Source organism: Centrocercus urophasianus, unplaced genomic scaffold (assembly GCF_019232065.1).
Source record: "Centrocercus urophasianus isolate 14NV4802_14NV808 unplaced genomic scaffold, USGS_Curo_1.0 seq_13, whole genome shotgun sequence".
Taxonomy (NCBI): domain Eukaryota; kingdom Metazoa; phylum Chordata; class Aves; order Galliformes; family Phasianidae; genus Centrocercus; species Centrocercus urophasianus.
The window spans coordinates 46966387-46977803 of record NW_024884475.1 but is presented as its reverse complement, the minus strand read 5'-3'; the positions used below and the strand labels follow the sequence as shown (position 1 = coordinate 46977803).

The 11417-nt window shown below is 41.8% G+C and overlaps 1 protein-coding gene across 1 annotated transcript in view; it reads left to right on the top strand.

The window, feature by feature from the left end:
• Positions 1-110: 110 nt before the first annotated feature.
• The window catches only part of GALNTL6 (polypeptide N-acetylgalactosaminyltransferase like 6), a 416272-nt gene continuing 404965 nt past the window's right edge, over positions 111-11417 (top strand). Inside the window, exon 1 of the mRNA XM_042812502.1 lies at positions 111-248. Within this exon, the coding sequence (XP_042668436.1) occupies positions 111-248 (138 nt within the window). The remainder of the gene's footprint in view (positions 249-11417) is intronic.

The window sequence follows — 11417 nt, the reverse complement described above, 5'->3', positions numbered from 1 at the left end:
GGGGGGCGGCCCCGCCCGGGCGCGGGGCGGGCGGGCGTGAGGCAGGCGGGCGAAGTTTCTCTGGCGGGGAGGGAAGGACGCGGCCCCGCGGCGGCAGCCCGGCTTTGGCCATGAAGAGGAAACAGAAGAGATTTCTGCAAATGACGCTGCTCTTCACCGCGGCGCTGATTTTCCTGCCCGACATCGGCCTCTGGTCTCTCTATAGAGAGAAACACCTGGTGAAGCCGGCCGAGCCCGCCGAGCCTCAGGTAGCCGGGATGAGCTGGCCGGGGCTGTGAAAGTTGCGGGCACGAGCGTGGGGTGCCGGGTGGGCCGGGCCGGGAGCATGCGGGCTGCGGGGAGTTCAGCGCTGTGCTGAAGGCAGCAGGTTGTGCAGAGAGGAGCGGAGTTCTGCCCCCAACTTTGGTTTGTCTGGCGGTGTGTGGCTGGATGCTCATCATCCCTCTCGCCAACTCACCGCTCTCCTTTCCACTGAAAACTCAAAGGTGTGTTCGACAGCCTTTTTTTTTTTTTTTTTTTACTTATTTATTTATTTTTTAACTTTCAATCTTTTGGACATTACCAGTGTGACCCGTTACAAGTGCTCTGCATGTAACTTCTGGTCAGATTGATGCCACATCGGGCTTCTAAATATTTCCAGTTTATAACAGCCTCTTTCACCCTTATTAATAACGGTAGTTGACATAAAATGTTGGTTGCTTTCTGTCTTGTTTTTTCTTTTTTTGTTATTGTTGTTTTTTCCCCTGAAGTTGTTCTTTCTCTCGTTGGGTTTCTGTACGGCTCGTAAATCACAGTGAGACCTGCATCGAGGGAAGTTTTGTTTGAGGGAGTTGTAACATCATAGTGCTTTAAAAACCCTGCCTGCAGTTTACTAAAGCTTGTGTGTGTTCTGCTCAACACTGCTGCACTTCGGCACCAGCACTGTAATTGTGATTTAAATACAATATAAATGTTTTATAGGTCATTAGTAAAAAATTACGAAGTTGCTTAATCTTCTAGTCACATCGCCTTCATGGTGGAGTGCAGTAAGCAGCACCATGTGTCACTTCGGTGCGTTAGTGGTCTTAATGTCAGGGGTCAATACCTGAGTGTATAGCACATTCTCCACATGCTGACTGTTTAAGGCACTTGCTTCATCTGAACAGCAACATGCTTTATTTTTTTGTTTATGTAAGCTGCTAGAAGTTACTCCTCTGAGGTGTCATCAGTTTAGTAATGAAATGTGCTGAATGGAGGATACCCTAATTACGACAGGAAGATGTGAAGGGTAGCTTCCCAATTTACTTTGTCCTTCTGAGGGTTTTAATATGCAGTGGATGTCAGGTGCTAGACTTTAGTTGGAAATCATTTCTGCTGAAAGAAAATTATACCTGATTGCAAGTATCTGTCATTAGTTTGCAGGGTGCGTGCTGTAGTCTTCACCGTATCTGATTTACATTGTGATTTAGGAAGGTTGAAGTGTTCAGTACAAGTAATCGTTTTCATGTTCGTTGCATGGCTCTTCTAAGAGCAGTATGCCTTGAGATAAGGTGAACTTTATGTGTGCCAGTCTGAGCCCTAAGTACAGTGTGACTGGCTAGCATCACTGCAAAACAGTGTCAAAAAAAGAAATGCTGCCGGATAAAGTGATGCTCGGCTGCTGCTCTCCAAGGTATTCTTAGATCTGTGAAGGGCTTCATTCTACTAATGAAGAACATTTAAATTTTAAGTTTTCTGAAAGGGTCTTCTTTCACTCGTTTTCTTTTTTTTCTTCTTCTTCCTCACCTGAATGCTAATTAAGCAGAAATGGGTTTAGTTTAATGGGAAAGCAATGAAATTGACAATGAAACTTCGAACCTTGCACCTGATTCCAGTGTAGTTCTACTGTCAGTGGTAGAGCTGAGGTGTTGAATTTGTCATGCCCTCTAAGGACAGCAGGTTGTCAGAGGCAGAGCACGATGCAGACGTGGTTCTTGTGCCTTTTGGTGCGCGCGTCATAACCCAAAGTGCATGCAAGGCATGAAGGTTGCAATGCAAGTTTTGACTTTAACTCTCTGAAGTCTAAAATAGATCACAAGAGGGCGGTCATTGAGACTATGCTAGAAAGAAGATCCTAACAGAGAAGATCACATTAGAAACGTCATAATAGGTAACTTTTTCTCCCCTCTTATCTGAAGGTGAATGACTGCACTGAGTGTTGAGGCTCTGACTTTGCCCTTGGCATACCATTACTCCCTGTGTAGAGTGACTTAACATCAGTTCAAGGTCAATCCCACAGGAACTGTAACAGGCTTTTGTTGCTTCTGCTGAATTAGTGTTAAATTACCCAGGTCCACAGGTGGAGGCACGAGGCAGTCAGTTTGCTATGGGATGTAATGACTATGGAAGAGGGACAGAGCTGTCATGAGTTAATGTATTAACTGCATACTGAACATGTGTCTCTGCTCTACTGCTGGCAGTAATGCAACCTTTACAATTACTGCCCTCTTGTTTTAATAACAGCTAAATGGTGTTTCTGATCATCAGGTGTTCCTGAGGAGGTGATATAGTGAAATCTCAATACCCTGACTAGGGGAGGGAGAAACTTTGAGAAGCGTTGCTGAAACAGATGTCTCCAAACTGGGTTGGGAATGGGGCTCTGCCAGCCCCATGGGTGCCTGCTGTGGCTCTGGCCAAAAAGGGATGGTGGCAGCTGCTTGAAGTATGGTGACCCTGACAGCAGGGTTCAAAAGTAGTCTGTGTGCTGCACGTAGTCTGCTTGTGTCAGTGAGCAGTTTCCCCTGGGTGCCATGTGTTCCAGTGCCTCAGAGAGGGCAGTTGTGCTCTTTAGTATTGCCTAAAAATTGTAATATAGCAACATCAGATGACATTTTTTCTTCTTTAAAGTCGTGCTCCAAGAAGTTACATAAGATATTTTTTGTCATTATGCAAATTCTGTCTGTTTCTGAGAGGAGGAGCTCTTTTTTTTCTTCTATAGGACACATTATAAGATAAAAAAAAATGCTTTTGACAATGCTAATTTCAGGCAGCATTAATGATTCTGATTGCATACGTTAGTGCTCTGTGCATTACTGACCTGAGTGTTTTGTACAAACTTCATTTTTGCCTAACATATTTTTCCAAGGTTTTCACTTGTGATACTGATAAGTTTGGTCAGTGTATTTTGAATACTGTTACTGGGGCTTAGTTTAGCACAGTATTTGAAGTGAAGTTCAAAAGTAAAGAGCCAGAGATTAAGATCTGCCTTATATGGAGTAAAGAGCTGTAAAATATTGCTTGACAATAAAACAGTACAGACAAAATACTGTATGTCAGATGCCCTCTAACTTCTAAAATTTGTTTGAATTCTTTTTCAACTGGTCTTCTATAGGAATAAAAGAAATTGAAATTAAAGAAGCCTTATAAATTCTTTATCACATTTTAGTATCCTTAAGTTTTAATGACAGTTTCTATAGTTTAACTTTTTTTTTTTTTTTTTTGTCATTGAGATATTACTTGAGATACTAGTATCCTGTTTGATACTTTCTTTTGACACAATCTCAAGGCATGATGGTTAGGGATTAGGATATGCTGATAAAGGTTTTAATTTCAGCTTAGTTTGCTGCGGGAACAGCACAGTACCACCAGCAGGATGTAATCCTAGTGCAAACCTGGCTACTTGCTGTCTGAAGTTAGTGCTGCTTTGTCTGGCTGCAGTAAGGCTGTAACCTGCCCTTTTATACAGTCGCAGTAGGTGAAAAAGAACTTCATGTAGTAGAATGGAATTTCCTACTGCAGCTTTCCAGTGCCCATAAAATAGGTGTGGTGCAAGTGTTACGAGATGACTTTGTGCCTGCTTTTATGGGATGCCAGTGTTGTTGGCTGAAAAAGGAGAGCAGTCAGTCTAGTGAAGTAATTCCTGATGCCTGTATAAGAAGGTAGAATTCTTGCCCTGTTTTGCTTATGCTCTGGTGCAGTGTTGCGTGCAACATCACCCTTCTGCTTCAGGCACTTCCATGGGAAATGCTGTGGCTGCAGCTCACACTCTCATAGAATAGAATAGTTAGGTTGGAAGGGACCTTCAAAGCTCACAGAGTCCAACTGCCTGACCACTTCAAGTCTAATGATGTTTGCACTTTTTATTCCTGCGTTTGTCCCTTTTTGTCCTTTTTTCTTCCCCCTCCCTCTCCCCTCCATTGCATTACTGTGCCCAAAACAGAGATCAAAATGCAGGCATCCTGCCAGAGGAAGGCTCTGTTCAATCAGATGGAGTCATGCTCTCCTTCCCTTGTTCTGTGAATCCTGTATTTCTGTCTCGTTAGCCTGATGATTAGGTCTTTCTCTTAGGATACGTGAGGTATGTGTCTAACCAACTCATCAGGATAGTAATAATGTAATTGTGACAAGTCCTGGCTATGTGCAGGTTGGAAAACAGGCACAAGATACGGCTTCCAGGTCTGGTAGCTGTGGAAGCACCCGCTTTGGTTTCTGAATCCAGGAGGTGGTTTAGGACTGAAATCTATCTTGCAAAGGTCATTAGTTTCTGAAGTCCATGAACGAAATGAAATTTCACATTTAGCCCGAGGCTGAACTTATGTTCATGGCTGTTGGGGGGACAGTCAGCTCCATTTGTTCGCTGCTGGTGCACTCTGGGTGCCTTGCTTAGGCCTGTCAGTTTTACTGCGAGAAAAGCTGAATGATAGAAGTGAAACATTCCTTTTTTTTCTCCATCACAGTATTTCCAATGCTTTTCCAGTTAATTTCAGCAGCTCCAAACTGTTGTACTAAGCATGGCTGGGTTAGGACATGGTTAGGTGCCTGTTTCCTATAAGTGCCCTGACAGAAGTTGGCTGGTTGTGTAGGTGTTTGTTTCACTGTCTTGGTTACTGTTGGTTGCTTTCACCATAAACCTGTAAGGTAGAAGAGTTTTGCTTCTTTGCTAGCAGAGGAGTAAATAGGGTGGCAAAGTCTACAAAAGCAGCTGCTTGACTGTTGCTGACATTAACTTTTACTATTTTGGGGAGTGTGTGGCTGACAGTAAATAAGAGTTATTGATAAGACAATGCCTCAGTTTCTGTGCATGTGCTGTTTGAGGCAGGTCCTCATCCCTCTCCTGTGTGCTTCCAGTGTGTTCAGTCCCCATTTGTTCCCTAGGTCCCTCTGCTGCCATGCCAGTCTGGCTGCCCACAGGCCCCTGTACAGGGCACTGCGTGATAGATAGGCAGTGGTGCCTTGATAGGCAGTGTACTGGCAGTCTCCTTGCCACCAAGTATTTAACAGTCAGACAGTTAACACTTATGTAATTCAATTTTTTTAATCTGAATTGCTCATGTGTAGTTTTATTCCCCTGTAAATATTGGAGCCTACTGAGGAAAATATCGTTTGAGGTCTGAAACTGTTGTTAGTTTTAAGATACAATATTATTTTTGGCAATTAACAGTATGTTTTGTTGTATTCATTATACCAGAGGGAGCCCTCCTGTGGTTAATTTAATACCTATCAATTTTCAGCAATGTTACTAAACAGAATGTGTCTTGCAGGATAAAATGGGCTGATTTTTATATTTAGTAGTATTTCGATTTAACTTCGTGTTGGTAATGTGTTTTCACTTGTTATTGTGTGCAGCCATAATTTTAAAGCACAGTCATTTCAGATTCATAGGAATGAAAATGTCAGATTGAGAAAGCTCTGTGCAGGCCAACATGTGGATATTTTGCAGGGATGAGTGGGGACTCCATTCCCTTACCTGAGCAGTGGGATGCAGGAACCTTCACTGCTGAGGGATGAACACCAAGCTCTGCTTCACCCCCTCCCCAGGCATGATGCCACTCACTGCTTTCCTAGACCTCCTCACCTCCCTGTGTGGGGAGTGAAGCTCTTGTGTTTGGGTCCAGAGAACCATAGCACAGTGTTGGGTGCATTGTGGTTGGGAGCTGGGCTGCACCATGCCCTGCATGTGTGGCTCTGTGAGATACAGCCCATGTGTGCAGACACATGACTGGAGAGAAGAAAGAAAGAACAATTCTGATTATTTTTTCTTTCTGTTTTCTTTTTATCTTTTTCTTTTTAATGCTCAGGCAGGTAACTTATGCTCTTCATCTAGCAATATGCTGATGCAGGCATTTATAGCAATTGACTTCAGCAAATCTGAGTGTATGCTAACTATTTTGGTGGACCCAGGCCAGGAGCAGGCATGTTTGGTTACTTTTGATAAGGCTTACCAAAATTAATTCAGAGCTTGACAAGTTAAATACAGTGCAGCTCAGGAATCCACAGCTGAAAATCTTAGATCTATCAGAAACGTGCCTCACAGTCATGAGACAAAATTACCTCAGCTGAACAAAATAGCACTGCCAATTTTGAATGTTTCTTTAAAATGTGGAAAGGCCTTAACAGGAGATGTCAACCTTCTGTACCAATTCCTCTCTGAGAATGTCAGTGTAAACTGGTTTTTAAGGTCAGGCTCTATTGTGATTCATTGCTTTCCAGCTCTTTTTGAGAATTGCCACGTTTGAAGGAGCAGCACGGGGTGATGGGCTGGGCTGTGCAGTCTTTGTCAAAATATGCCTTTGATAGAGAAATCCCTCCCATCTTTATGAAAAACTGCTGGGGAGAGGCCTGCTTGAGGATGGCTGCTTGGAAAGTGAAGTTTGCTTCATGGGAGAAGGAGTGGAAGGAACCCTGAGCTTAATAGGGTGTCCTGCTTCTCTTTCAAATTTTTTTGCCTTCATTTCTTTAATTTTCACGTCTATGTTCAAAGAGGAGAAGATATGCCTCTAAGTCAATGCAAACACCTGCTAATTCAAGCCAGCTATTTAAACACTATTGTAATAGCAATATATTAACAGAACTGTTGGAACACAAATGGTGAGGTGTATGTGCAGCTAATGTCAGAAATGCCACTCCAGGCTGGATGCCTGTTCCTTCTTTGGTCAGGGCTGCCATGTTCCTGCTCTAGGCAGTGTTTCACAGGTGTGGCACTGTCTTGCGCTGCCATTTTCAAATCTCTTGGCAGATCTTATAAAAGGAATTCCCTATCCCCCCTTTTTCTTATGTTTTCAGGAGATCTGTTCTTGCTTTAGCAAGCAGTCACTGGCTGAAACATGGATTTAATAGACAGTTGCAGCATCCCGTTCCCTCCCACCCCCCCCATCTCCTGTTGGTTACCATCCAGGGCCTGAAACTGTCAGCCAAGTCTCTGGTGACAGGACATAACAGCATTTGGCAGATGCTTCATCCGATTGTCATCTGCCAGGACGCTTTCCTGATGTAGCTGAAGAATATTTGCATGTGTTCTTCTGAACCCTGCGAGCAGCAAACTGCATGGAGTGGGAAGATCTGGGACCAATGGCAGCTCATGGGAGCCTCACCGAGGGCAGCTCCCTGCACTCAGCCCATTGCTGTCTGTAAAAAACGATGAACTTAGAGTGTAAATGGGACATAGCAGACCAGAAAATCTGGCCTTTACGATTTAACTGTTTCATCAATCAGTGATAAGCCATTGATTCTGAGCTTAAAATGCAGTGGGGATTTTAGCAGTTTGCTTCCATGCTATACAGCAGTTTATGACAGGATGCGATGATGCTAAGAGATGTAGCCAGGCAGAGTAATTATCTGAACTAGGATTTGGTCAGGACACTCGTGTTAAAACAGGGTGCTCTGGAAATTGGATTGCTCACTGGAGTGTGTAAGTGTAGATTTATCAGAATAACTTAAGGTGCTCATTTGCTTAAAGAAGCATAATTTTTCATACCTGTACTTAGAATACAAGTGGAATAATAGATGAGTTTGTTTAGGAATTTTTAACCTATTTATTTATTATTGCTCTCTGAAAATAGTGTTCTATAAATTAAGTACTAGGAGCATGTAAACAAATGTTTAGGACAAGAAAGAACACTTTATAACCACACTGTACAAGTTCTGCTTGTAGGTGAAGATTGGGAAGCATAAGGGCTCCCTGTCTCTCTGTTCAGAGCTGATGTCTGGGAAGTAGAGGCTCTCCACATGCAGTCCTGCAACTCTAGCAGCTTCTGTAGTGTGAGAAAAGTGCTTCACCCCATGTGTTTTTGCCTCACTGTGATTAAATCTCCCAGTTTTGCATCAGATAACATAACTGTCTGTAACAGCCAGTTTGTTGTTGCGCTCTGCCATTCAGTCCCTGGGCTAGAGGTTGTGTGTGTACTGTAATGTGTGGCTCGATGTGGTCGTGTCAGAGTAGGCAAAGACAGGTACGTGCACATGCACCTGTGAGGTCTGAGGTGCTTCCTTCTGTAAGATCTCTTCCTATAACAGCTAACTCGAGCAGATTCCTGCAAGAGAAATCTCTCTTCTGAGCAGATTAACTATACCCTTGGCAAGATTATTGCAGTCTCTGACGAAGTCCATAGAGGCGTAGTTACTTTAGAAGAGATGGCAAATTTTACCTAAATTTAAGCAGAATTAATATTCTTCAGCGTCTCACCAGCTCTGAATCTGTCCTACACAGAATATAATCTAGGATTTAATGCAGTTATTCATATTGTTTTTCTATATGAATGGCAGAATGCCTCCTGTCATCCTTTAATGGGGAAAGACTTCTTATTTTCAGCATAGCAGTACACCACTGCTTCTTGCTTTTTTTCCTCCTGGTTTGTTTCTTGTAGGGTGGTTGTGTGTTGTGTGTTGCTTTTTTCATGGGGAGCAGGGAGAGAGAACACATTTTAGTCTCTTTAATGTTTTTAAATCTATTTGATGATTGGATAAATTATTTTGATTGCTTAAATCCTGGAAATTTTTAGATTGCTTTTTCTACTGAATAACAGTTTCACATTAGCATGGAAAATGCATGAAAGAGACATATTAATGCCATACTGCAAGAAAATATTGCAGCATTTCAGGCTCTGATAAATGACTACATTTTATGTTGAGTTTGATATGGACTCAAAATGAATGACAGGCTTGAATGCATGTTGTTTTTTCCAGAATGGCTCAGTGTAAACTGAAGTGACAGTCAAATTGCTGATCAAATTTGGCAATTATAACTCAGTGTAAAAATGTAAATCTGGAGCTTTTATGATACAATAATGAATTCTCCACTGAAATTACAGTATGGCTATAGTCACAGCATAGATGGACATTAAAAAGTACTTGGGATGGCTTTAAAATTATCAGAAAACTTAAAAGATTGCATGCAAAAGCTTCACAGAAAAGTGTTCCTGCAGCACTGCTGTATATATTTGATTTGGAACATGATCTGTGACCATATACTATGTTTCCCCTTCTTCCCTATTTCCTCACTTCTTGAGGAGAGGAGTCATCAAGAGCTATTAAAGATGCCAAGACATTATTTAAGCCATCCGTACCAAAGCATAAAGAAGTACTTTACAAAGAGCTGCTATTACAAACGAGTCTTATTCTTTCTAAGACTGGGGTTGTATCTAGTTATTGTTCAGGAATTCCAGGCACTGCAGCACATTTCCTGGCTCCACTTAGAGTGACAGTGCAGTCATAAAAAGCAAAGGTGTATTTACTGAAGCAACATCAGTATGAACAAGGGAAATAGAAATTTTTCTTCAAATGCTCAAGACAAACAACAGATGTCTCCTTCAGAAGCAATGCTGAAAAATCGTATTTTATAATGGGTGAAGGGAAATGGAAGTGGCATCATGCTAAGCAGCATCCTGCTTCTGCATCTGGAATGGATGCACGTGACAAATGAACGCAGGAGATTGAGCCCAGGAAACATGTACTTACTGCCTCACACTGCAACCTGTTCAGATGGGAGGTCTTGAAAGACTCTCCTTTGTCCTTGTGAATTAGTAACATTTCTTCTGTGATTTATATGAGTGAAATCCAACTGAATCAAGTTTAAAACCTAACCAAAACACAGAGAGTTGAGATTCTTCTTGAGAGCATTTTAAAAATACTGTTAGTAGAATAAATTCTTTAGAAATGCTTTTTAGTGTGGGCTTTCATGTGCCTTCTGTCTTTTATAAAAGTACTTATGTGTAAGTATGTGGGGCTGTGAGCAACCTGATGGAGCTGTAGGTGTCCCTGTTCGTAGCAGGGGAGCTGGACTAGATGACCTTTAAAGGTCCTTTCCAACTCAAACCGTTCTGTGATTCTGCCTGCATTTGTTTACAGACAGGAGGTACTGAGGAGACCATTGCTTTGCTTCCTGCATTGGGAGGGAGGGTATTTTTTTAATGTAGCATGTCCTAACAATCTTAGAAGCTGTGCAAATATGTGGGGAAAGTGTATGTTTATGGATATAAATTCAGTGCAGCCTAAAGTGTCTTTGGCATTTTCCATTTTTTTTCATGAATGTGGACGTTTCATATGTGGTTGTTTTTTTTTTTTTTTTCCTCTAGTCCCTCTTTCTGCACAGATTGTATGTGGGCTGGCTTTATGTACAGTTTTTGCACAGTGACTACTTTGGATGATCTACTGAACTTTTTTTTCTTCTCTATTTCTAAGCCTTGCAATGTGTGGGCAATAGAGATGTTGGCTCATATCGTTTATACTCTTGATTCTTTCCAATCTGCCTTTCAGTCCTTTCTGCCCTTTACATGATGGACTCTCCTATGATCCATTTGTGTAGGAGACAGTAAACGAGTTTGTTCCAAAAAACTTGCCCCAAGCTGCTGTCTCTGCAACATGCTTTGCTGACCTGCTTTTCTCCTGATCTGTGATTTAAAAAAAAAAAAAAAAATCAAGCGATTGACCTTCTCTTCCACTGAGTAACCTTCTTCATATTACAGATTAACCTCCCATTTACTGATCTGGTTGTTAGAGACCAGCTACTCTCTTTTCATGATAATGAAGAATGAAAACCTGCCAGAGTGTTAGGATAGAAGGGATGAGAAGGAAATGTGAAAGAAAGGAAAATATACAGCCAGAAGAAGAGTGGCATATAGTTCCTTTCTGTATCCCATTAAATGTATTTCTGGTGCTTCTAAGTCATGCTGTTCTTGTGTTTCCTATGCCTCTCCTTGCATGTGTCTCTAATCTGAATCTCTGGCATGTACTGTTATTGAGTTACAATTTTTTATTTTATTTATTTTTTTTTTTTTTGAAGACATGCTAACTGCAACCTTGCTTCTCTATTCTAATTTATTTTAGTGTATTAGTAAAGCTGCTTTGGAATACCCTGGATTAATGATCCATTTATTTTGATTGCAGTAAGCTCTTAGTTTTATGTTAACTGCATCATACAAACATGACCTGTGGGCTTTTAACGTTGTAGTGAATTGAAGCTGTGTGTGAATAAAGCATGCTTCATAATTTTATACCGCAAACTGAAGCTGCTCTTAAGAGGAGGCTGTGACCTCTCTCAAGATGTTTGCTGAGGCTGGGCAGAACTGAAGCAGCATTTGAGTTCTGAAGGATGTAGCCATAAGGGAGTCTGTACTTCAGACCAAGAAGCACGAGAATGATTCACCTCAGGCTTTGGCATGGGAGTGGGAAACTGCTGCTCGTTG